A 27,008-nucleotide genomic window follows, 5' to 3' on the forward strand; every position below is an offset into this window, starting at 1 on the left:
TATATGTCTAGGGTTAGGAGAAAAGAAAGCCCAAAGATACATTCACAGATCCCAAGAAAATTAGATTGGAATTCTGACAATCTTAAATCTCGACAGATATCAGGTGTCAAGCACACCGAATGAAGAACAACTTCCTTAAGCTCGATAGATGCAGCTGTCGAGCTTCAATGATTTTGCACTCTAAACTTTTTTCTTGAACAGACTTAAAAGTTTCAATACTTGATCTTGAAACAAGGTTTCTTGAAGTATTTAAAACATCCTAAATCTACCCAAATACAAGTAAAGTGCGTTTTGTTAAAGGATAAGCCAATTACATAAAATCATGACATATGTTCTTAACATGTGAAACACATATGTCCTAACAACTATGCTCCCCAAGTTCTTCCACAAGCAAATTCAAGTCCTCCGAAGACTCAACATGAGCAAAAGTCATGAATGCTAAGAAATTCCCTTCTTCATCACAGCTATCCTCCGAATCAGAGGTGGAGGAATCTGAGTCACTGAGAGTGGTGGCATACACCTTGCCCTTCAATCTCAGGTAATTAGGACATTCCTTTTTGAAATGGCCCTGTCCATTACACTCAAAACAAGTGACTCCTTGTGTAGATTAGGACTCCTTCCCTTTTCTCTTTTTGAAGTCTTTCTTCTCCTTTCCGAAACTCATAAATTTCCCTTTATCACCAAATTTCTCACTGTTTTTGAACTTTAGAAATTTGCGGAAATTCCTTGCAAGGTAGGCAACATCCTTTTCTACTGCATCCTCATCCGATGAACCATGACCTTCTACCTTTTCATTTATTGTCTTAAAAGCTAGTCATTTGCTCTTTCTTTGATTTGGTAATGAAAGTTCATACGTTTGGAGAGAACTAATCAGCTCTTGGACTTTGATTTCATCAAGGTCTTTGCTCTCCTCAATTGCTGTCACCTTTGCACAGAAGCTCTCCAGCAATGAACGAAGAATTTTTCTTACAACTTTCAAGTCCTCCGTTTTCTCTCTCAAGTTAAACTTGCCGATGACCACTTTATTTAGCTTACTATAGAAAGAGTCAAAGGACTCATCCTCGCTCATCTTGAGCTCCTCAAACCGAGTAGTCAGCTAGCTTTTTGTCCTTAACTTTCTTTGTAACCTCATAAGTGGTTTCCAAAATCTACCATGCTTCCTGAGCAACGGTGATATGAGAAATCTGATGGAATTCATCTGGGGACACACCACAAAAAATTGCGTTAAGTGCTTTACTATTAGCGTTTGACGCTGCGAGGGCTGCCTTATCCCAAGTGGATTTGGCTGCCTCTAGCTTTGTCCAACTTATTTCAACAACATCCCAAATAGCCACATCTATAGAACACAGAAATGCTCTCATCCTTACCTTCCAAAATGCATAGCTACTACCATCAAAATATGGTGGAGCATTTAAAGATTGAGATCGGTCTATCTCAATATGGGGTTAAGGATCACACTATGGTAATGAAACCAATAAGAGCGTACCTGCTCTGATACCAAATGAAAGTCAATAAGTGTATGAAACACCTTGAACGTTTAAACCCCCAATTTACAAATTTCCAATTCAAGCTAATATCAAACAATTAATGTTCGGAAAATGAAAAAAAGCTTAATACAGAATTGATAAACAATCTAAACCAAATAAAATTACATTCACAGCAGAAATTAAATGGAAAATATTAAGGGAAGAGAGATGCAAACACAAGGACAACCCTCGATGTGTTATCGAAGAGGAAACCGAAGCCCTCGGCGTAAAACTTCTCCACCGCCATCCAAGCGGTAAACAATCCATGAAAGAATGTAGTTGAGATACATGAACAATAGAAGACCCTCCAAGCCTAATCTACCCAATATACCTAAGCCCTCCAAGCTCCTACTCCAACGAAGTTACGCCGAACCTATTTCCTTTTTAGCTTGTCGAATTTCGCTACTTAACCATAGCATCTACCAATATGAAATTGGTCCCTTCTTAATTGCTTCCCAAACACCAAATGGCCTCCTCACAGATATGGGTATGGTGAGAAAAGGTTTTGGTAATGTACCTCTCATGGATTTGACAATGGAGAGGAAGAGAGTAGAGGAATTTGAAGAGTCTCTATATGAAGATTGTGGATGAATTAGTCTTATTTTTCTCTAGGGTTTCTCTCTCAAAATTCTCTCTGGAAGCTCTTTGAATATTGTGGGTATAAAGGTATATATATATATAGTAGGGTGAGAAGGAATGTGAATAGTCAGTTTTTCCCAAACAGGGTGTTCTGGCGACTTGACCTCGCGACTGGGTTGAGTCGTGAGCTAACGGCCTGGCCAGCTTGGGACTTTTGTCTTGTAGTGCAACAGCTGGCGCGACTCTTCAGCTTCTGGCATGCTTGGTACGTGTGCAACTTTCTGGCGGCTTGCAAGCTGCGAGCCACCCGCGAGATCCAGTCGCGAGTCCCTGCTTCTTTGCACAATCTTGAGCATTTCTTCACACTCTCTCACACACTACCTTACTTGATTCCCACCTAAATACAAGGTTACTAATTGCTAAAATACAAGCAAATTTGGCATGGAATAAAGCCAACAAGATGGTTGATAAAATTCAACCTTATAGAGATGATAGTAGGGATCAAAATGGAACGCGTTTTTCATTTTAGAGACTAAAAGCGGTAAAATAAAAATGTAAGAACCAAAATAAAAATTGGGTCAAAATGTAGGACCTAAAGTGCATTTATGCAAGCTTGATCAAATTTTACAATCCCAAGATATGTTTTTGATAATCACAATCCCAAGAAATTTAATTGAACTTCTAGTGATTTGTTTTATATTTAAATGTTCTAAGCATGTTATGTCATGTAGAGTTAATCCACTAATCAGTCAGTCTTATCTCATTTTCCTTTTTCCTTTTTTGCTAAAAAAAAAAAAAGAAAAAGAAAAAGAAAAAAGAATCTTATCTCATTTTCAAGTTTCAACACTGTGTTGGTGGGAATACGAATTAAGCTAGGTACTGCTTTGAGCCACTTAAGTAGTGGGAAGTGTTTACACACGTGTGTACTTGTTGTCTATAGCCAAGAATGCCACTAAATGCTTCTTTCCTATCTTTTACATGTTTGTTTAGAAAAATTTGCTAAACAACGTAATTTTTGAAATTTTTTGCTAAATAGCACATGGTCAAATTTATTTAGTTATGTAACATGTTTTCAACCTCGAGTTCCAATGAAACTCAAGTTTACCAAACTCAAGTTCTAAGTACTTCCTTCGTCCCACTTTTTTTGTTCTCTATTCCATTTTGAGATGTCCCAAAATATTATTCTGTTTCTAAAAATAAAAGTCATTAATTTACTAATGTTCCTATTATACCCCTATTAATTTACTAATTCAATTTTTTGATAAATTTTTTTAAGGGTAGTTTTGGAAACTAATACATTTTTAAAAGGTAAACAAGACAATAAATGATGTTCTCTTAAAAAGTTTGACTTTTCAAACAGGACAAAAAAAGTGAGACGGAGGGAGTATTATTTTTTATCAAATTGCCATAATGTTTGGAACTTGGGTTTGATAAACTCGAGTTTCATTGGAACTCAAGTTTGACAAACTCGAGTTCCAAAAAACATGTTAACATAACTAAATAAGCTTGACCCAGTGCTTTTTTCTAAATTTTTCCTAAAATTATACTATTTGGAAAAAAGAAGGTTTGTTTGTCTTCCCTCTTCATTTTATATTGAGTCTATTGACAAATCCTTGACCTCTCTCTCTCTCTCTCAATGAAAGCTTTTAACTTTCAGTCGTATTAGCTTGTACAAAAATTGTATTAGCTTGTACCAAAATTAATACCTAATTTAGTATAACAACCTAATTTTTTTTATTTTACATATTTACTTTTCAAAATACCTTACATTATATTACATATTTACACTATATTTCATTGCAACATCAATTTTCTTGATTTTTTAAAATGATTTTTTCTTTTTTCACATGCAACAACTACAATTCACTCTCTTCCCTCATTCTCAGGATATGTAAAGAAAGAATTAAAAACTTAATACAAAATAAGTAGTATCAGTGTAAATTTACATGGTTACCATAGCAACTATGTATTTTTACTCAACTTTGCATGGCCCAAAGTGGGTGAATTAGTTGGCTTAAATATGGTCATTTTTCTATTATATAAGCTTTGATGCAAGGGCTCTTAGTCTCATATGCACTATCCTTAAGTCATCTTCTTATGTCACTCTCTTACCTCATCAACCACTAAACAATCCAAACTCTTCTTCTCAAGTCATTCTCTTAACTCTACTAGTCATTGTATAATCTATTTTCTATCCAACTAATCTCATTTACAACACTGTTTCTATACAATGTCCTGCTGTCACTGTTCAAATTTGTTTTCACGAGTCCCACAAATGTGTTTCTTTTGGTTATAAATTGTTGGCCTATGCATGTCTCAGACTTCAATTATGGTTTACTCCCAAATGGGCTTGCTCAAGCTTCCATTGGTGGTTATACTTTGCTCAGTTTTTTCTCTTTTGATTTTCATAGCACTCTGGATACCTCAGAGCTCACTGTGAATTTCTTGAAGACTCCCATGCATTCTCAAATCTCAACTCAACCAAATTCGTCTTTAAAGTTGTTGTGGGTGGGAGTGGCGCTTGCACCAATTGTAATAGCACTTGCAAGGTACGTTAAGCTCTAGTATTAATTTGAGCTAGTTTTACTTGGCTTTTGTTTTGGGTACTCTGCTCTCTCTCTTTCTCCCTCATGAGTTTATATGTTTCATGGATCTTAAGTTAATGTAAGGGAGTTGGTTGATCTAAAAAAGTAATTAGCACGTCTTTCCATTCTATACGGATGTAATGAGCTTGAATTTTCTTTTAGAGTTTAGACTAATCAAGAAAACCATTGGGAATTCAGTTTATTCATATGTACATATTTTTGTATTTTTCTTTAGTTGATAAGATTATTAAAATGAATGATTACTCATATTCATCCTGGTGCCAAGCTAAATTATTGGATTTTCTTTTTTTTGCTTTGTGTATGTGTTTTGCTTTCCAACTCAATGGTAAGTGGGAAGTGAAGAAGCTGTCATGGTTTGATTTATTGGGAAAACTTTGGTTTTTCTCTTGATGTTCATTTGGCTTGTTCCACAAAATAATAGGTTAATAAACTTGGTGCAGTTGGACGATGGCTTTGGCCGCATTAATGCTTCTCAATGTGAAAATGGGACGGTTATGTGTGAAGACTTGCAGGATGGAAATCATAAATTTGAGGTTTCCCCCAACGGGACTCAAGGAGTTGGCAGCAGTAGCTATAACTGGACTGTTGGTTAAGAACCTTCCTTTTATTCTTTTTCTAATTTCTATTATATTTTCTTCAGTTACCACTCAACTTCAAATAAGACCTTCTTGCTTGAAAGTCTTCAACAGCTATGTATATGAGGAAATGTTTTGCCTCCCATGAGCTTATATTGTGTTCTTTAGTACCCAATTTCTAATGTGTTCATTTTTCTTTAGTACTCAACTTTCAAATTTCTATGAAATGCATAAATTTTACCTTACTATTCTTATTCTTGAAGACTTAAACACCACCCCCCCCCCCCCCCCCCCCCCCCCCCCCCCCATTGAAGGTTAGTTTGACACTTTATCAAGCTTGCTGAAACCAAACCGAGTCTATGATGTTAACAATCCAATTTAGATTTTCTGGCAATCATGTTGACTTATATTTTTTTCTGTACCCATAGCTGATTCATATTATATACCTTAATTTTGCAGATATTATCCCGCCAACGGCATATATCTCAGCCTCAACACCTTTCACAAATGCTCTGAATGTTTCTATAAATATATCTTTCAGTGAACCCTGTACTGGTGGAGGTTTTGAATGTTCATCTATGAAATGCAATGTGAGTAGGTGGCTAGCAAACACATAAAAAATAAATAAATAAATAAAAACGCCACTAAATTGATTTTATGTTCTCTCTTTGGTTATTGCATTATTATAGTGTTTCAGAATTGTGGTTTTTTGGTTAATTTGTTCTCAACCTTTCTATTATAGAAGAATGGCTTTAGTTGAATAACTGAAAAATGTCTTGAAATTCCTCATATGGAACTGTCCACCATGTTAATTAAGTAGATGTGTAAATTGAATTCCATAATCTAGGTTCTCTGACTAGTTATGCTGTCTAGACTGAATAATAAACCGAATTCTAACATTTTCATCATTTTTGGAAAACTCTTTACAGCTTTTGGTCTATGGTGCTGGCCAAGTTATACCAAACTCGCTCAAAACTCTACAGCCAAACCTTCAATATTCTGTCCTTGTGGGTTTATCATTCATTGCTCAGTTTGGGCGAGTGAGTTTGGTAATGGATAAGAATTTTTGTACTGACAGTGCTGGGAACAAATTTACAAGAAACGCAAATTCTACTTTGTATGTGCATTTAAGTGAGTCTTGTTTTTATTTACAGAGGAATTTATTTTTTTTCAATAGGAAATATGTATCATTATTTTCTGGAAGAGTTATAAGTGAAATGTCCTTCCATTGCTATTCTTGTTTTTATCTAACTAATGCCTTGAGCTTTACTTATTGGCAATTTGTATCATATTTAAATCGAATAATCTGGACTGTTTATGTAACTGTCCTTGTCTGATTTGATTGATTGGTTGATTGTTGTTGTTGTCAATGTGTTCTTTACATGCTCTGTTCATTAATTCTACAGATAGACGAAGTATCAACTTAACTACTCACGTTCCTAGAAGGCAACTTCAATTAAATGGTGAAACTATACTGGTGCGAGCAACCAATAACTATAAGAAATTGAGGTCTGTTTAACCTTTCCAGAGCCTGTTCTCAACACATCTGAAGAAATTAACAATTCTCTCAAAGCGGAAATTTTATATTCTCTCCAAATGAGTGAGGGCTCACTTCTTCCTCTGGTTGACACTAAAAAATATGAAGGGCGTAGCAGATTTGTATTTAAGGTCAGATGGTTCTCACAATCTAATTTTACTTTTTCAGCCATGAGAGTACAAGTTGGTTCATAGGTTAGGAGCATGTTTAGTTGTCCTATGAATTTGGAATGGCTCATTTATATTTTGTCCTACGTAATGCACAACATCATTTTGAATTGGGTCACTTAGAAACATTGGAGCCATTAATTGTACAGAGAAAATAAATCATCTTCAAAAAATTTTCATGGTTGCACATCTTGAACTTCCCCCTAATATACATATGCAAAAGTGTATGGATTATCACAGTCATTATTGTACATCATCCGTATACACTACCAGTTTCACGTTTTAGATGTGGACATCCTTAACAAATATGTGATCACATGTGAAATTGTGGATGTAGTGTGTATAGAGTGTACATTAATGTGTGTGTGAGAACATTTATTGCTATTTATATATCCGGGACCTATATTTGTCATATACCATTTATTTCTTACTCATTTTCACTCTCTCCTTTCAGGTTGCTACACATATTTGACACGACTGTAGTCAATGTAAGCATTGATACAAACTATATAATAAGCAGACAGGGGACTTCAGTTTCCCCAGTTGAACCATTTGCTTTCATATATGGTACGATTGACAATAGTTTACAAGCGTTACAAAGAGAAAATAAATAATCTGTTTGTGGAATCAAAATTCTATTTCAATATTCTGTTACTCAACTCTTTGAATATAGAAATTCTTCAGGTAGGATTTTTTTTTTTTTTTTTTTTTTTTTTTTTTTTTTTTATAATTATATATATATGCAAAACTATTAAAATCTTCATCATCATTACTTACAAATCCGTCCTCCACCTCCGTGTGGCCTTCTCCACCACCCTATGTGGGTTATCTCCACCTCCGTGTGGCGCTTCTCCACCTCCAGCATGAGGGACTTCTCTACCCACTCTTATCGTGGGTTCTCTCTTAACTTTCTGCAGATCCCTAAATCTAAACCCAAATTTCAGTATTCACCAACCTATCTATCTATCCCTTAAACTACACAATAGCTTTCTCCTTTGGTCTACCTGGCTTCGGTGTAGGTATCTGGTGAATGATTCTTCTGTCTTTGGATACTTCACGGAAGTGGGTCACTCTTTGATATTGGACCAATTTCCATTTGGCAACTTGGAGACGACTTTCTTTGCTCCTCCGTGGGTCTGGTGTGCTGGCTCTGTACAGCGGGCTGCTCTGCCTTCTGTGGGCTTTGGTTGCTGGAATAGCCCTAAAATCCACAACCAGTGAGTGGGTCAGCATCCCTTTTGTCTGGGAATCAATTTCGGCATTTGATGAAGGAAGCAGGATTGGTCCATCCATCTAATGGTTTGTCTATTTCATTTATCTTGTTTAATGATCAGTATTATTGTTTGGAATTGCAGAGGAGCTTTATAGCCCTCTTTTCAAAATCATGTTAGGGAGCTGGTTAATTGTCATGATCCAGCTATTATGGTTGTTATGGAGACTCGAATTGGTGGTGATAGAACTAGGGATATCTTGGATAGGTTGCCGTTTGATGGAGTCATCCATTCAGACACGATTGGTTTTTTTGGTGGAATTTGGCTTCTCTAGAACTCTGATAAAGTGCAGATTACTCATTTAGCTATGTCAGAGCAGGAGGTTCACGTTTTAGTGAAGGTAATCTCAACTTCCCTTGAATTTATTTTTTCAGCTATTTATGCTAGTCCTAGATTCCATGAAAGATGCATATTGTGGAACAATCTTAAAAATGTTGCTGATCTGCATGAGAAACCTTGGATAAAAGCTGGAGATTTTAATGAAGTTCTTGCTGTTGGGGACAAGTTTGGGGGTAGAGCTATTAACTCAAATAGGTCTTTGCTTTTTAAAGATTGTCTTGATTATTGTAACATGATAGATATGGGGTTCACTGGGCCTCGGTTTACTTGGACTAACAAGCGTAATATTAATACGTTAGTCCAAGAAAGAATTGATCGTTTCTTTGCCAATCCAAGCTGGTGTGCTGCTCACCCCGATGCAAAGGTGACTCATCTTACAAGATGTGTATCTGATCATTGCCCAGTGCTTCTCGAACCTAACTTGAGTAATGGAATTCGTCTTCCTAGGCCGTTTAGATTTCAGAGCTTTTGGTTGTCAGACCTATCTTTTCCTGGGATTGTTTCGGAAGCCTGGGGTTTTTCTTGACCTCTCCAAGTGGCTATTGACTGTTTTTCCAGGAAGGCTTCAGAGTGGAATAAGCACCACTTTGGAAATATCTTTGGGAGGAAGAAGCGAGTTTTAGCCCAGCTAAATGGTGCCCAGAAAGCTTTGGTAGAAACTCCTTCTCATTCTTTGGTGGAATTGGAGAAATCTTTGCATAAAGAGTTAAATGATATTCTTTGTCAGGAAGAGGAGTTGTGGGTGCAAAAGTCTCGCATAATCAGCTGATTGAGGGTGATAGAAACATTGTTTTTCATCATATGTCTACAATTGTTAGGAGAAGACGTAACCGTATTTCGCGTATAAAAAATGATATGGGAGAATGGATTACTAGTGAGGGTGGGACTATATCTTTCATTAGAGAAGGGTTTAGTAAATTGTTCTTGACTACCCTTGATTACTCTCCTTTACATATTCCCCAACCCTCTAGGTGGCAAGAGGTTTTGTCAAAAGAGGATAAGGGCAACCTGAATTTGCCGGTGTCTGATGATGAAATCAGAGAGGGTTTGTGGGCTCTCAAACAGTACAAAGCCCCTGGTCCAGATGGACTCCATGCGGGGTTTTTCCAAAGGTTTTGGCCCACTGTAAAGGAATTTGTGAGGAATGAAGTTATGTATATCTTTGAAGAATGTAGAATCCCCGATTACCTCAATAGAACCAATATTGTTCTAATTCCTAAAATAGCGGGCTCAGAAAGTTTGGGGAACTATCGCCCCATTAGTCTTTGCAATACGGTGTACAAGATTGTCACTAAGATCATTGTAGCTAGGCTTAGACCTCATCTTGATAAGCTGGTCTGCCCTCTCCAATCAGCTTTTGTGCCGAGGAGGCGAAGCGTAGACAATGCTATTGTGGTGCAAGAGTTGATTCATACTATTAGTAATAAGAAGGAGCAGGGAGGCTACATGGCGATTAAAGTGGACCTTGAAAAGGCTTATGACAAAATTGAATGGAGTTTCATTCGAGAAGTGTTGATTAATGCAAATTTATCCCACAATTTGGTTAATCTCATCATGAGTTGTGTTTCTTCTGTTTCCACCTCTATTCTATTTAATGGTGGAATTGCTGAGCCTATTTTCCCCTCGCGTGGAATTAGGCAAGGTGATCCATTATCTCCTTATCTCTTCATTCTTTGTATGAAAGTTCTTGGGCATATCATTGAAGATAAGTGTAGTAAGAAGAGTTGGGTTCCTGTCAAAAGCTCTCAGAATGGGATGGCTTTTTCTCACTTGTTTTTTGCAGATGATTTGGTTCTCTTTGCGAAGGCGGATCATGTGAATTGTTCTACAATTAGGGATGTGCTTGATGACTTTTGTACTAGGTTTGGCCAATCCATCAGTGAGAGTAAGTCTAGAGTTTATTTCTCCCCAAATGTAGACGTGGATGCTAGAGAATCCTTGTGTGATATTTTGGGATTTAAATCTACTCCTAATCTTGGAAAGTACCTTGGGTTTCCCTTGAAGCACCGGGGAGGGAACAATCAAGATCAAAATTTCATTTTGGATAGGGTCAAGCAGAAGTTGGCGGGGTGGAAAGCTAATTTATTATCACTTGAAGGTAGAACGGTGCTCATTCAAGCCTCCACATCTACTATTCCTGCCTATGTCATGCAATGCACGGCGTTACCCAAGAAGTTGTTGGATGATATTGATAGAGTTAATCGTAATTTTCTGTGGGGATCTTTGGATTCTTCGAAAAGAACACATTGGGTGGGTTGGCACAAAGTGACCAAAGCTAAAGAGCAAAGGGGTCTTGGAATTCAATTAGCTAGGGGAAGGAATCAAGCTCTTCTTGCCAAGCTTAATTGGAGATTCCGGACAGAGAAGGATGTTGTATGGGCAAAGGTTCTTAGAAGCAAGTATTGTACTAGCCGTCGGTTGCACGCTAGAGCTAAAGACAAGCTTCCTTGCTCTAGAGTTTGGAAAGCAATTCAAAAGGGAAGTGAGGTTTTCCATAAAGGCATTCGGTGGATTCCGGGGCAAAATAGTAGTTTGAGCATTTGGCATGACAAATGGTTTGCAAAGGCTCCGTTAAGAGCTTTAATTCAAGGTCCTCTCCTTGAAGAAGAAGAGAGGCTCCAAGTTAAAGAGGTTTTTGGTCCTCATGGATGGGATTGGTCAAAAGTTTCTGTCCAAGTTCCAAATGATGTTATTATGGAAATTAATGCCATGCCTTATTCTTTGGGGACTTCTATTGAGGAAGATAGGCTGATTTGGAATGGTGATAAGCATGGGGATTTTGAGCTTAAATCAGCCTATTCTTTAGCCACTAGATGCAATGAGGAGGAAGAGGAGTTTATGGGGTGTTGGGTTTGGAAGGTGGATTCTTTACCGCGTATTAAATCTTTCATGTGGCAATGCTTGCATAATAGCATTGGGGTGGGAGATTGCCTTGTTAAAAGGCACCTTAGTGAGGTGGATAGGTGCCCTATTTGTCTAAGGGAAGTTGAGACCATTATTCATAGACTTAGGGACTGTGAGATGGCAAAAACAATTTGGACTAACCTGGGGGTTCGGCCAAACAGCAGCTTCTTTGAGGATAGCCTCCACATTTGGCTTGAAAAGAATTGCAAAGATCATGGGTGTAGAGTGCCCAATCAACCACCGTGGAGAATTCTTTTTCCTTTTGTTATTTGGTTGTTGTGGAAAGAAAGGAATAATGTGGTGTTTAGAGGCCAAAACTTTCGGCCTGGTGTTCACAGTGAGGCGGTGTTCCAAGCTCTTGAGTTTTTGCATTGTGCTTTGAATCCTAAAATTGCAGGTAGTAGAAGGATGTTCCGGATTAGATGGGAGAAGCCTTCACCTGGCTGGGTTCGCTTAAACATTGACGGATCAGCCTTAGGGAATCCTGGTAGAGCTGGTTGCAGTGGCATCATTCGGAATGATCGCGGAGATTGGCTTGGTGGTTTCTCTAGATGCATCGGAGTCACCACAAGCTTTATTGCTGAGCTTTGGGCTCTTCATGATGGCCTTAACCTTTGTCACAACATGCATCTTCAAGCTGTTGATATTCAAATTGATGCCAAACCAGTTGTTGATATTATTAGAGATCCTTCTTATTCGAACCGGGTTGTTATGCCTATTGTTGATGATTGTAGACAGTTGATATCCCAATTTGGCCAAGTTCGGATTGGGCATTGCTATCGTGAGGCTAATTTTTGTGTTGACTTTTTAGCTAGGAAAGGTGTGCTCTAGGATTGTTGTTATTATGTGTATCAGGATCCTCCTTTGGACTTGCTAGATCTTATTAGTTCGGACAAGGAGGGTGTGTTTTGTATCAGGACTATTCCTGCTGTTGCTGGTAGCCTTTAGTTTGTTTTAATGAAATTTCCTTTTTACCAAATATATATATATATATATATATATGCAATTAGGCGTATAAAAAAAAGATTATTTGCAATTAGGAAAGCTTTATATTTAAATGTCTATTTGTTGATTGTTTCCTCCTGATAGATATAAATGTGACCTTTAGATTCTCTGAGGCCTGCTGTAACATTGAGTACAACACCTTCCGAATCTTTGAGGCCTGCTCTAATGTTGCGTACACCATCCCGTAATTGGACAAGAGAACGCAACATCCCTGTGTTGATAAAATTCGTGAAGCCGGTATTTGGCTTTAGCCGTTCACATATATCAATCACAGGAGGGGAATTACAGAAGCAAGTCATTTATGGTTATCTTCGTGTTTGTATCTATGCATATTAACCCTTATATGAACAAGACATCACATAAATAATTCACCCACACACAAACAAGAAACCATGACGATGACCTTTCTACACACCATTTGGATTCTTGATGGAAATAATATTTCAATTAGTATGTCATATTTACGCTTTAATAAACTTTCACTTTTGTTCCTTACGAATGATAATCATTAACATTTTCTGCTTTAAAGAAGTACGTAATCACCTATATGCTGTAGTGACAAAAGCAGACCAAGATATTGTATCTGTCAATGTTCCTGAAAACGTAACTGGGGATGCTGCTGGAAACAAAAATGAGCCTTCCAATGTCCTACAAGTAATGCACCGTAAGGATTCTTACTCTTTTCTCTTGTTGTCAGCTCAATTGTAGTCCAACATCTAAGCTCTAAATTACATTTCTTATCCCTTTGATTTTCTCATTTATATACTGATGTAAGGTTAAAAAAATATACAGATTCTGTGCCGAAAATATCTCATGCGTTTTATGGATCTATAACTGGCTCATTTGTCGTGATAATTATTGCTGCTGGGCTGCTTACGGTTTCGATAGCAAGCCTTAACTCCACTGGGGAATCTTCAAGTCCATTTCCTTCTCCCTCTCAGTCTGAGAGTAATCTTTTTGTATGATATCTATTTCATTTGAATTGTTATCTCATTAATTGATTATTTAGTTATAGCATGATAATAATCCATACGGACGCTTTTACACCGTGTTAGAAACACAATAGTAAATAAACTGACTTTTTTTTTTTTAATCATAAATTGACATTAATTCTATGGCTGGATGTTATAAAAAGGGCAGAGAAAAATCTTACAAATCTTTGAAGTTGAAGCATGTAAAGTTGTGATTTTCAATTCATGGCTGTTGACTTTAATTTTGTTTCAAATTTTATTGTAATTTATTTAATCATTTACCTTTATTTTTTTGGGATTAAATGTAATGGGTTCAGTGTGCAAATTGTTTAAGAACTATGAAGCAGGGGATTTCGCGATTGACTTGCGATTGGTGCAACCTGTAAAAGGCCACGTGAGAAATATATGTTGGAAGTTCAAACAACTCCAATGTCAGAGGCATTTTGCGAGTAACTCGTGACTTGGCTAACTTGCGACCTGACTTGCAAGATGCATGGGCAGCTGTTTATGTTTGTTTCCCCCATTTCTTTACCCACACTTATGAAATCGTAAGAAGAGTTTTAGAGAAAAAGCCCTAAAATCCATTTGAGAGTTAGAGATTGTAACTCAACAATCATCTACACATTTCTCTTAGTTTTCTTCACTCTCTTCTCTCTCTAATTCTATATCTCTTGAGAGGTTCTTAGGCCAAACACAAACCACACATATTTAGAGTGTTGTGAGTTGATTTGGAGCAATTGGGAAGCATTGGGTTTATGCCAATTTTTAATGGAAGCAATTGGTAATAATTGCGAAATCCAGAAAGCTAGTGAAGATAAGGTTCAATGAAATCCATCGGTAGCTAGGACTTGGAGGGTCAAAGTACAGAGGGTAGTCTAGGTTTTGGGGGGTCTATTTGTTATCCTTGTACACCAACTAATTTTCTAATGGATCAATTCAACTTGAAGGGCTGCAGAGGTTTTTGCGTTGGGTTCTCCGGTTTTCCTCTTCGATAGCAAATCATGGTGTTATCTTGTGTTTGCTTCTCTCTTTCCTTACTATTTGTGCTTTTTACTGAATTGTTAATTATGTATGCCCATACACTATTAGTAGTCCTAGTTGATTGCACATTTATTTCTCTTATTCCGCATTGTTTAGAGTAGATCAAAAGCAATCTAGTTGTAATTTAAAAATTCTAGTATTTATATTGGTGAGCTTCCAAAACAAAATTTATAAATGATGAAAAATAATCATGACCTCAAAAAAAGTTCTGATAGCATGTCGATGTGCTCTATTAACTTTCTTGGGACACCATATTGTCTCTGCAAAGCATTTCATTTATGGTAAAGCAAGATCTTTCTTTTGTACAATTTTAATTGGCTTATTTTTTCTTTGAGGCTGATCCAGTATTTTCCAAGGTTTGAACCAGAAGTCAATCAAACTGTACCTAGCAGGTCATTTATATGTAGCCTCTTGACAATCAGTCAAATAATTAAAAATACTGTTGAACAAATTAACCCTCTTCCTCTGGATCCAAAAGAAATTAATACACCTAGAATAATTTTCCTTGATTTTTATACATATAATTTAATATTTTGGATGGTTTTGAGCCTTTTGAGTTTTGACCATGTTGTCTGACTTCTTGAACCGAGGGCCCAACTGTCAAGCCTGTGGAGCCTATTGGCACTTCTTCCAAAGATGGAAAACTAGGATTGACCTCTTCAGAGTGGGATTTTGTGGGCTGGGGTTTTATTACATTATTGGGATAAAGAGTAGAACTTATCAAACCTTGGCAGATAGATTAGAGTAACCTACTGTCACTTAAAGTATCTGATAAATAACTTATCAAACCTTATGAACTGCATCATTCGAGTAGAACTAACCAGCATTTTTCCTTCTCTCTTTCATACAGAGAATTGCATGCCATCTTCAGGTTATTGCATTATCTGGATGGTTGGCAGTGAGACTGCCAGTGGAGTATTATGAATTGACAAGGGGTTTGCGATGGAGCATTCCCTACTTAAGTCTTCCATGGGAAAGGGAAACTGGGCGCACCCGTCTGGTCATGGGGAACTCGAGTCTCCCTGTCAACGTACAAACGTCTAGACTTCAACTATCGGAAATCAATAAAAATTTGTTAAAGCTGGTTGGAAAGGATTATGAATCATTAGCTGAGGTCTGAAACCTCTACTTTATCTATGACTTGTTTTTGAATTTTTTTAATCTTATAATGAGTAAATTTTTTGATAGAATGCATTGTACTCCTGCAGACAGAACATCTTGAATCTGCTCTTGATCCAAGAATTTTAGATGGGTAAGTTGCGAGGACTCCTATTTATTACATGAACTTGCATATGGATTTTAGAGACAAAACAAATGGAGAAAATATTCAATACAGATTTATTTTATTTTATTTTTGGGCTTGAAAATATTCAATATAAAGCAGAAAAACTATGAAAGCCACAATTTTTTATAATAAAATTAAAAAAAAAAAAAAAACACTGTTGAATTTAATTTAAATATTTGCTAGTTATCAGTGTAAATGTGTACTATCTTACTAGATTTTGTCTCATGTAGGTGGAGTGATTTTGGTAGAAATATGTTCTGGTTAGCCATAATTGGTGGCGGTTTCATAAACGTGCATGCTTTACTCCTTCTCATCCTATACTTGAAGAAGAAAAATTCTAAAGAGCAGGGGGGTTCTGGAGTACTCACATCCCTAAGATTTGAAATAATCATTGTAAATCTTGGGCTAACTAGTATTTGTCAGGCCTCTGCAGCTCTGCTGCTATAATTGGAGGTAACTTGAGAGTTTGTTTCCTTCCCCACAAATGAATCCATATCTATGCGTTCATATATGTCTTATGGACATAAAAATTATGTCCCATCTCCTCACATATTTAAGAACTACAATGAAGCTGATGTTTACACTGTTTGAACGTTAACTCAATTCACTTCTCTGTGCTTGTCAACCATCCTAGCATAGTTATCTGACTGCATCATATTAGAGTTACGCGTGTATCTAGAACCAAGATTCACAATTTTTTGCACATCTAAGGTCTATTTGGATACTGTTTATTGCTGAAAACTTATCACTCAAAACGCTGTAGCAAAATAATTTTTAAATGTGTGAATATTGTCGTAGGACCCAGTTTTATAGTAAAATTTGTTGAATTCTTTACTTGCGGGTCCTATGAATAATGCATTGGACCCAACCTAAAAAACGCAGACGTGCATGTTATATGTTTTCAGAGCAATCCAAACATACACTTAGTATGTGTTTGGCAAAAAATATTTTTATTAACTTATTTTACTATTCAGCTTATTTTTGCTACTATTCATGGGCCTCACTGCATACTATTCATGGGTCTCACTGTACTATTTCAACTAAATTTTACTTTTATCTACAATAATTTCAGTAAAATTTTTTCAGTTTCAGCAAAATAAATGAATCCTCAACAAACCCCAACATGCTCTTTGACTGGCGGCTCCCTTGTATGTGAGGTTGGTCCAACAAACCCCAACATGCTCTTTGACTGGCAGCTCCCTTCACTTGCCAAAATTTTTTTATATAAAAATTTAGATAAATAATTAGTTTTAAATAATCTGTTATGTGACCACCTGGCTTGAAAAGAAATATATATATATATATATATACTTAAAAAAAATATTATATACTAAATTAACCTATTTTGACCATTTTAATAAAAATGTTAAACACCCTGATTTGAGAATTACAAAATTTTGAGTTCAACAAAAATAAGATTAATGTTATATCCATAATATTTTCACAATAAATATATATGTGGTAAGTTGATACTGATTCTAATTTGGGCTTAACATTGTCATGTTTTACCTACCAACAACAGCTTATTATATAAAATCTGTTATGAAATTGTTGTGGTCATTTTATTGTTCTCATTTGAACATTTTCAATTTTCAATTTCCACTTTATTTCTTATTAGTTGTTTTTTTTTTCTTTCACTTTGTTAGTACAAAATAAATTGTAATATTTCATGTATTTTTGTGTGTGTGTGTGTGTTTTTTTGGTGATATTCAAATTGTCTCTTTATTAGATTTTGTATAATTTAAATTTCTTTGTTACCATAAATAAATTCTAGACTCTTTGTCATTAGTTTTAATGCTAAGAACTTCAAGCACAGAACTATGTGGCTTAATCATTTCTCACTTTTGTGAATTAAGGAGGGACGGCATCGGGGATTGCTGTTGGCGTTCTGCTTCTGGGTGTTGTGTCTTTTCTACTGCTGGCTTTGCTCTTGTTCCTCTCTATAGGTATTACATTTGCAACGCTACTTCAATACGAGGAAGTTCATAAAGAGGGTCAGGGTTTTTGGTATCAAAAAATAGTCCGAGTATTTTTGGTTTCTGTTGAGGGAGACCCGTGGAGACCCAAAAAAGAATATGTAACCATTTTAGGGTCTCTATATGAAGATTATAGTGGCCCTCCCAAGTCCAAGCTCCCACAGATTTCTGGGGTCTCTTCCCATACACAAGCTGAAGCACCTTTTATCCAAAAGCTGTTTGGAAAACTCAGAAAATACTACAGATTGCTTGAGTCTGTGATCCAAAAGCTATGTGGAGAACTCAGAGTATACTACCCATTGCTTGAGTCCGTGAGACGTGTTTTGCTAGCGATTATGGCTGGTTTCTACGAGGACAACGAGACTTCTAAGATTCCCATCACATTCCCTTTATGCATCAATTGTTTTCATCTCTTCTTCCTTGTTCTCGAGAAGCCATTTACTAAGAAAAACATTCAGTTGCTTGAGATCACGGCAGTTTCCAGTGAAGCATGTATATCGGCTATTATATTTGTTCTCGGAGAGAAGAAATTGTCAGACAAGGATGAGAATAAATTTGGAATTCTCATGCTTATGCTTGTCCTAGTGGGAATTTTACCACAGATAATGAATGAATTGTATGATTTGTACAAACAGATAAAGCAGCTGGACTTTGAGAACCATTTCTTATTAACCGGTTTGAAAAGAGCTTCATCTGGATTAACTTTGCTTTTCAGCTCAAAGGAGTTTTCATTAAGCAGGCCCCCCGCTTTAAAGGATAATATTGGAGATTCCAACTCTAAACCAACCTCTGTTGCAGATGAAGATACAGCTACCGCTACCTCTACCTCTAATCAAGTCAAATCTCCAAATCAAGATTGAGCAAAAATTCACCAGTCCTTTGGCTGAAAGTAACAGGAACTCTAGGAGTAGGAACAGGAACAAGAATTCTTGGAGTAGGAACTCGAGAACAACTGTTCCAGAAAAATCATGGTTGAACCAACACCACTCTTTGATTTAGGTGCTATATTTAGTTGCGTAGTTGTTACATGTTGGGATAGACTTCATCCTTTTATCCTTGGCATTGTCTTTGCTTATCATTTGTTTTAGTTCACCTCAACTTTATCTCATTGGTGAGTTACGTTTTCAAGCATGTAAGGCATCTGTAAAAGCCTATGAACAATTATAATAGATTATTATCAGAATGTATATGAGAAAAATCAAGCTTATGAAATTTCTTCTTTGACGTTTACCATCTCCCCACGTGGGAAGAACAGTGCAGCTCGCGGCAGGGGGGTTGTAACAAATGCTAGCTTAGTAGCTTTAGTAAGGATGAAAGTGGGAGCCCTACTTTAAATACATCTTCTGATTTCAAGTCAAAACCAAACGGCTTGTACAAAGATTTAGAAGCCATTTATGCATTGAAGCGAAAGTTAATGAATCACAGAACACGTCATTTAGATTACTGGTTTCATTACAGTTACTTTATCCATCTTCCAACAGCTGATGCAGTGCTAGCTCCACTACTTATTGTTTAGTAATGAGACATGGGTGATTGCTTGGGACTCTGGAGATGGGGTTGTAATCCTTTTATTTCTAAGCTGTGACCCATTTGTTGGGCTCATAGTAGTAAAATTTTGGCTCATTTGAATAGCCATGAAAGTCTGAATTATAAAAAATTATTTGAAGTAAAATTGGAACTTGTTTGTGTTTAGTTGTTTGTGCATATGTGCAAGCATCAAATGTTTTTAGTTGTGAGAACTGCAAATTAACATGTATTATCTAGGGAAATCAACTTTGCTTCAAATCAGATCCAAAAGCCTTTTTTTTTTTTTGATTGACCAATTGTAGCTTGATTATCATTCTTGTTTTTTCAGGTCAGTTCTAGTTGGAAGTTTTTTTTTTTTTTTTTTTTGAAGAATTTGAAGGGGAGGGGAGAACAGGGTTTCTACTTATGATGATGATGATAACAAATTGTCAAATTTGTTCTTATGAATTATGATGTCAAATTATATATTTATTTAAATTAAACAAAAACTTATAATTTGACAATTTATATTATGTCTTATCATTATCCTATTCCCATTTTATTTTCTAAAAAAACTAAACTTAATAAAGGATACCTATTCCCCTTATCCTACTTAAATTTTAAAATGATGTAGAATAGACATGTCACGCCCCAAACCCAAAAGGGTCCAAAACATGAAAAATTGAGACTTCAAGAGAGACTATAGGAGGTTTTTCTTTTTTTCTTTTTTTCATTTGATAAAGTAAATAAATATATTGATCTTTCCACAATATCAATCAGAGCTCTATGACACATTTACAAACAATACAAACTACAAATCAAGTGTCTCCAAATATGCATAAAAATCCAAAGCTCCAAATAAATAAACACAACGTCATGACCCTTTCTGAGATACATAACCTCAATAGAAAATCTAGGCCTACCATGCCCTAGGCTTACAAACCTCAAGAGCCCAACCTCTAGTAGAATTAGCTATGGCCTCAATAAATTTAGTAAGTTGAGTCAGCACAAATCTCCCGCTTAGCATAGTACTCCAGTCACCACAAATAAACTAAGCTCCATGCCCAACATATGACTAATTTATTTGTAAAAGTGTTAGAGAGTGTGATGACCTAAAACCTAGTAAGTAGCATAATTAATGAGGGTAAGGGAAATTCAAGTCTCATGATAATTAACATTTTTACAAAACACAAAACATGTTACACTTTGGAAATTTCCACTTAATTTTTGTTAGATCAATCTTCATGGATAAAATGACAAGAATGATTGAAACAATATAGCACAAAGCTTTTTCAAAATATCTCAACATGAAACTACCATACTGTATATACTGTGAGCAAAAATAAAACACCATTTCAAAACCAGAAAATCCAATCTAGAGCCAAATGACAACGTCGTCACAAAGATAGAATTTAACGCCGTCACAAAGGTAGAACTAATCTGCTGTCACAAAGACGGAACTCAGTTCTCGACATATAGTTAGAACTCAATAACCATCACAAAGACGGGTGCTAAGATACCAATGTCACACAAACTATAGTATCTAGCTAGGTAATCACACATCATGGCACAATGGTAAAACATAAAAAGCTCACAGATTACATGAAATCAAAACATAGTTCATTTCCAAATAGTTTCACAAAACCTTTTAATATCAAAAGATATTCACAAGCTTCTCAAAGCCTTCAAACTCATTTCTTGTCAAGAAGATTTTGTATCATCTTTCCCAATCATCAAAGCATCTTTAAATTTTGCAAATAGTGCAATAAATCCATAAAATCCATTCTCAAGAATTTAATCAAAGATGTTAGTTTTTTCCATGCTAACAAATCATGCATTTCTCCATATGCAATAAGAAATATGATTCACTTTTAAATGCTTCATGCATTTTCCATCAATGATTAACAATAGTAGTACACATAGTACGTTTTAGGAAAACCACGAATAATGTTCCAAAATGGGTTTAACCATAAAATACTTTAGTGCAATAATGATTCTTTTTTAAAAATCCCATTAAGAAACCACTTACCTCAGCTGTCCAATCCAAATTTACCTCAACCGGGCACTGCATTCAACTAATCAAGTTACTAGGTCCATCACTAAGTACCTTGAAACCTAGAAACACAAGTATCAAGCCTATTAATAACAAGGCCTCCTGCAAATTACACTATCATATTTGTCCCCATAAATAGGAAAGGATTCCCTCAAAAATCAAACTTAAGGCCCTTAAAGCCTAACTTGGCCATCCTAAGACAAGTACTCCTATCCAAACGGGACCCAAGCAAGCATACAAGAAACTCATAAGGCTATAATACAATCAAATGTTGCGTACACCATCCCGTAATTGGACAAGAGAACGCAACATCCCTGTGTTGATAAAATTCGTGAAGCCGGTATTTGGCTTTAGCCGTTCACATATATCAATCACAGGAGGGAAATTACAGAGGCAAGTCATTTATGGTTATCTTCGTGTTTGTATCTATGCATATTAACCCTTATATGAACAAGACATCACATAAATAATTCACCCACACACAAACAAGAAACCATGACGATGACCTTTCTACACGCCATTTGGATTCTTGATGGAAATAATATTTCAATTAGTATGTCATATTTACGCTTTAACAAACTTTCACTTTTGTTCCTTTCCAATGATAATCATTAACATTTTCAGCTTTAAAGAAGTACGTACACATATATGCTGTAGTGATAAAAGCAGACCAAGATATTGTATCTGTCAATGTTCCTGAAAACGTAACTAGGGATGCTGCTGGAAACAAAAATGAGCCTTCCAATGTCCTACAAGTAATGCACCGTAAGGATTCTTACTCTTTTCTCTTGTTGTCAGCTCAATTGTAGTCGAACATTTTAAGCTCTAAATTACATTTCTTATCCCTTTGATTTTCTCATTTATTTACTGATGTAAGATTTAAAAAATATACAGATTCTGTGCGGAAAATATCTCATGCGTTTTATGGATCTATAACTCTACTTTAGAAGAATGCACTAAAATTCAAGAGCTATTGGCCTACTATGAGGTAGCTTCGGGGCAAGTGATCAATAAGGAGAAAACCACTCTTTGCTTTAGCAAAAACACAGATGAGGCAACTCAGGAAGCTCTAAAAGTGGCCCTGAATGTCCCTGCTATTAGACATTATGAGAAATACTTGGGCTTACCTTCTTTTGTTGGAAGGAACAGGACGGCATGTTTCACTCAAATCAAAGAAAGGATATGGGGCCGTATGCAAGGATGGAAGGAAAAGTTGTTGTCTCAAGCAGGGAGGGAGGTTATGATTAAGGCAGTGGTTCAATCTATTCCAGTTTACTCAATGAATGTGTTCAAGCTTCCGATGGGTCTCTGTAAAGATATTGAAGCCATGATTCATAAGTTTTGGTGGGGAAGTGGTGATGCGAAGAAAATTCAGTGGGTTAAGTGGAGTTCTTTATGCTCTTCAAAATCAATTGGAGGCATGGGATTTCAGGATTTCCAAAAGTTTAATAATGCGTTGTTGGCTAAACAAGTGTGGCGCTTTCTTCATCATCGAGAATCCCTTCTTTTCAAAGTGTTTAGTGCTAAATATTTTCCGAATGGGAATATTCTTGAGGCCTCAGTTCATCGTAAAAGTTCTTATGCTTGGCGGAGTATTTTACAAGCTCGTGGGGTTATTGAGAAAGGGGCAATATGGAGGGTTGGCAATGGCCAACTGATTGATGTGTGGCATCATAGGTGGTTGCCTGATTTGAACCATAGCAAGATCATATCTCCAAGAGCTAGTTCATTAGTTCAGCGAGTCTGTGACTTATTCCTCCCTGATACTAGAATTTGGGACCCGGGTCGACTAGCGAGTTGCTTTCTTCCGTGGGAGGTAGAGATGGTGAGTAGGATTCAGGTTTGCGGGGAAGGGGCTGAAGATGCTTTGATTTGGCCTCTAACCAGTGATGGTGCGTATAGTGTCAGGAGTGCTTACCGGATGTTGGTTTCTGCTGAAGCTTCTCTTATGCCGAGCTCATCAACTTCAGATGAAAGTGGTCTAGTTTGGAAGAAGATTTGGAAGATCCGGACACCGAATAAGATATGGCATTTCATTTGGCGCGCTGCAAAGGATTCTTTACCAACAAAACAAAACTTGTTGGCTCGGCACCTTCCAATCAGTCCGGTGTGTGCTGGCTGTGATGACCACACGGAAACAACCTTACACTATTTATGGCTGTGCGATCAATCTCGCTCGGTCTGGATGTCAATCCCAGAGTTCCGCCTGCTGGTTCAGAAGAAGTGTCGGACTTTTTTTGATCTTTTAAGGGAGCTTTTCAGTGGTGGATCAAGTTTCAGGATTGCTTTCTTTGCCACGGTGGCTTGGTGTTTATGGCAACGTCGAAATCGGTTGCGGGAACGTCAACCTGTTTGGCCGCTGCATGAGCTGGGTGATCGGGCCAAGGCGTTGGTGATGGAATATGTGGAGGTGAATTGGCAGGAGCAGAGTGTATCTATTCCATGGCCTAGAGTGCGTTGGTCTCCACCACCTGCAGATTGGTACAAAGCAAACTTTGATGCTGCTTTTTCCATAGAATAGGGGTCAGCTGCGATTGGTGTTGTGTTTAGAGATCAAGCTGGGCAAGTCATTGCTGCTCTATGCCAGAATTTGGGCCAGGTTCAATCGGTGGATATGGCTGAGGCTTTGGCAACTCGGAGGGCAGTGATATTTGCAAGGGAGCTGAGTTTGTTTAATATTATAGTTGAAGGTGATTGTCTCCACGTTATTCAGGCTTTGCAGCGTCCAGACCCTTGTAATCTGTTGTTTGGGCATATCATTGATGAGACTAAGAGGTTGGGTCAGTTGTTGAGAGGATGTAGGTTTCAGCATGTTAGGCGGGAAGGGAATAGCTTAGCGCATAGTCTAGCTAAAAAAGCAGTTTTAACTGCAAACGCGGAAGTTTGGGTAGAAGATCTACCTGAGGAGGTGGCTGATGTTTTTCAGTCTGATTGCTCCTGAGTTTGCTGGGTGTATTTTTTGAAGTTTGTTTTTTAATAAAATTTCGCTTACCTTTTTCTCAAAAAAAAAAAAAAAAACTGGCATGGCTCATTTGTCGTAATAATTATTGCTGCTGGGCTGCTTACGGTTTCGATAGCAAGCCTTAACTCCACTGGGAAATCTCCAAGTCCATTTCCTTCTCCCTCTCAGTCTGAGAGTAATCTTTTTGTATGATATCTATTTCATTTGAATTGTTATCTCATTAATTGATTATTTAGTTAGAGCATGATAATAATCCATACGGACGCTTTTACACCCTGTTAGACACAATAGTAAATAAACTGACTTTTTTATTTTTTATTTTATTTATTTATTTTTTTTTTATAATCATAAATTGACATTAATTCTATGGCTGGATGTTATAAAAAGGGTAGAGAAAAATCTTACAAATCTTTGAAGTTGAAGCATGTAAAGTTGTGATTTCCAATTCATGGCTGTTGACTTTAATTTTGTATCAAATTTTATTGTAATTTATTTAATCATTTACCTTTTTTTTTTGGGACTAAATGTAATGGGTTCCATGTGCAAATTGTTTAAGAACTATGAAGCAGGGGATTTCGCGATTGACTTGCGATTGGTGCAACCTGCAAAAGGCCACGTGAGAAGTATATGTTGGAAGTTCAAACAACTCCAGTGTCAAAGGCATTTTGCTAGTGGCCCGCGACTTGGCCAACTTGCGACCTGACTCGCGAGATGCATGGGCAGCTGTTTATGTTTGTTTCCCCCATTTCTTTACCCACACTTATGAAATTGTAAGAAGAGTTCTAGAGAAAAAGCCCTAAAATCCATTTGAGAGTTAGAGATTGTAACTCAACAATCATCTACACATTTCTCTTAGTTTTCTTCACTCTCTTCTCTCTCTAATTCTACATCTCTTGAGAGTTACTTAGGCCAAACACAAACCACACATATTTAGAGTGTAGTGAGTTGATTTGGAGCAATTGGGAAGCATTGGGTTTATGCCAATTTTTAATGGAAGCAATTGTGTAAGGTTGAATTTAATCAACCATGTGTTGGCTTTATTCCATGACAAATTTTCTTGTAATACAGCACTTAGAAACCTTGTATTTAGGTGGGAATCATGTAAGGGTAGTGTGTGAGAGAGTGTGAAGAAATGCTCAAGACTGTACAGTGAAGCAGGGAGGCTCACGGCTTGCAAGCCGCCAAAAGTTGCACACGCGCAGAGCATGCAGGGGAGCTGAATAGTCATGCCACCTGGAGTACTACAGGAAAAAAATCCAGACTAGCCATTAAGTTAGCTCGCGGCTTGAACTCGCGACTCATTCAAGTCGCGAGGTCAAGTCGCCAGCCAGCCCTGTTTTTGGAAAAACTGACTCTTTGTATTCTATTCTCACACCAATATAAATACCCCTCATTCCCACAAAATATGTGTGGCTATTCAGAAAGAAAAACCCTAAGAGAGGTTTCCTCAAAACACCCACCCAATTAGAGAGAGCTACTCATTCTTAGAGAGAAACCTTTGTAGTCTCTTCTCATTCCCTCTCTCATTGTCATACCTATTGAGAGGAGATTTCTATCCAAACACTACCCACACCAATTTAGAGTGATGAGTGTTTCGGAGATTTGGGAAGCATTGGAAGATGCCAAGGATGGCGGATGCTATGATCTAGTAGCGGAATCCGATAAGCTAGAAAAGAAAAAGGTTCGACGCAACCTCGTTGGAGCAAGAATCTTGGAGGGCTTAGGTACATCGGGTAGATTAGGCTTGGAGGGTCTATTGCTGTTCATGTATCCCAACTACATTTTCTAGTGGATTATTGACCGCTTGGAGGGCGGCGGAGAGGTTTTACACCGAGGGCTTCGGTTTCCTCTTCGATAACACATCGTGTGTTGTCCTTGTGTTTGCATCTCTCTTCCCTTTATCTTTGCCTTTTATTTTCTGCTGTGGATGTGATTTATAATTGGCTTAGATTGATTTCCAATTCTGTTTATAGCTTATGTTCATTTTCCGCACACTAGTTGTTTGTCATAAAGCTTGAATTGGTTATTTTGTATTTGGGGGTCTAAACGTTCAAGGGTGTTTATACACATATTTGAACTATCAATTGGTATCAGAGCGGGTACACTTGTTGTGGTTTAAATACCTAAATGTGATCCTTGACCCCTTGTGTTTATTTGCCATGGATTGTGCTTTGTATGACTCTTTGCATGATTTGGTTGTTGACAAACTCTTGAAGAAAAATGCTAAGAAGTTTCAAAAGAATTTAAGCAAGTTGTTTTGTGAAAAGGATGATTTGATTGCTAAGCTCAATGAATCCAACAAATTGGTTGAGAAATATAAAAAACTTGTTGAAGATTCTCTTGAAAAGCTAAAAGAGTTTGAATGTTTGAATATGGACTTGGATGCTAAACTTGTTTTGTCTAACAAACTTGTTGATGAGTTAAAATGTGAAAATGAATCTCTTAAGATGCATGCCAAGTGTTTGATTGCTGAACCTATTGTTAAAAAGGATGATAATATTTGTTGCAATCATGTTGTGGTACCCGATTTTGTGCCTAGTGTGTGTTCTACCTTAAAGGACAAATCGGTGTACATTCCTCCACATAAAAGAAATCAAAAGGTGGAGAGAAAGGCTGTTAAGTCAAAGCCTCCGTTTAGGTCTCAACCTAAGGTTTTGAATGGATCTAAGTTTGTTCAAACTTGCCACCATTGCGGTTTGATCGGT

The 27,008-nt window shown here is 36.9% G+C and overlaps 1 protein-coding gene across 4 annotated transcripts; it reads left to right on the plus strand.

Annotated features, from left to right (window-relative positions):
* Positions 1-4,209: 4,209 nt before the first annotated feature.
* Positions 4,210-19,012, plus strand: LOC115962726. 4 transcript variants are annotated; one of them, XM_031081605.1, is made up of 12 exons: positions 4,210-4,654; positions 5,152-5,299; positions 5,746-5,876; positions 6,216-6,417; positions 6,693-6,954; positions 7,445-7,557; positions 13,066-13,173; positions 13,302-13,468; positions 15,372-15,635; positions 15,730-15,773; positions 16,037-16,259; positions 17,663-19,012. In XM_031081605.1, exons 5-11 carry the CDS (start codon positions 6,926-6,928, stop codon positions 16,251-16,253), a joined length of 942 nt encoding a protein of 313 aa, XP_030937465.1. In that variant the 5' UTR covers positions 4,210-4,654; positions 5,152-5,299; positions 5,746-5,876; positions 6,216-6,417; positions 6,693-6,925; the 3' UTR covers positions 16,254-16,259; positions 17,663-19,012. The 4 variants fall into 4 exon arrangements, with proteins under 4 accessions (XP_030937465.1, XP_030937466.1, XP_030937467.1 ...); XM_031081606.1 differs by having other exon boundaries at positions 6,216-6,403; XM_031081607.1 differs by lacking the exon at positions 6,216-6,417.
* Positions 19,013-27,008: the final 7,996 nt, after the last annotated feature.

This window comes from Quercus lobata, chromosome 10, assembly GCF_001633185.2.
Source record: "Quercus lobata isolate SW786 chromosome 10, ValleyOak3.0 Primary Assembly, whole genome shotgun sequence".
Taxonomy (NCBI): Eukaryota; Viridiplantae; Streptophyta; class Magnoliopsida; order Fagales; family Fagaceae; genus Quercus; species Quercus lobata.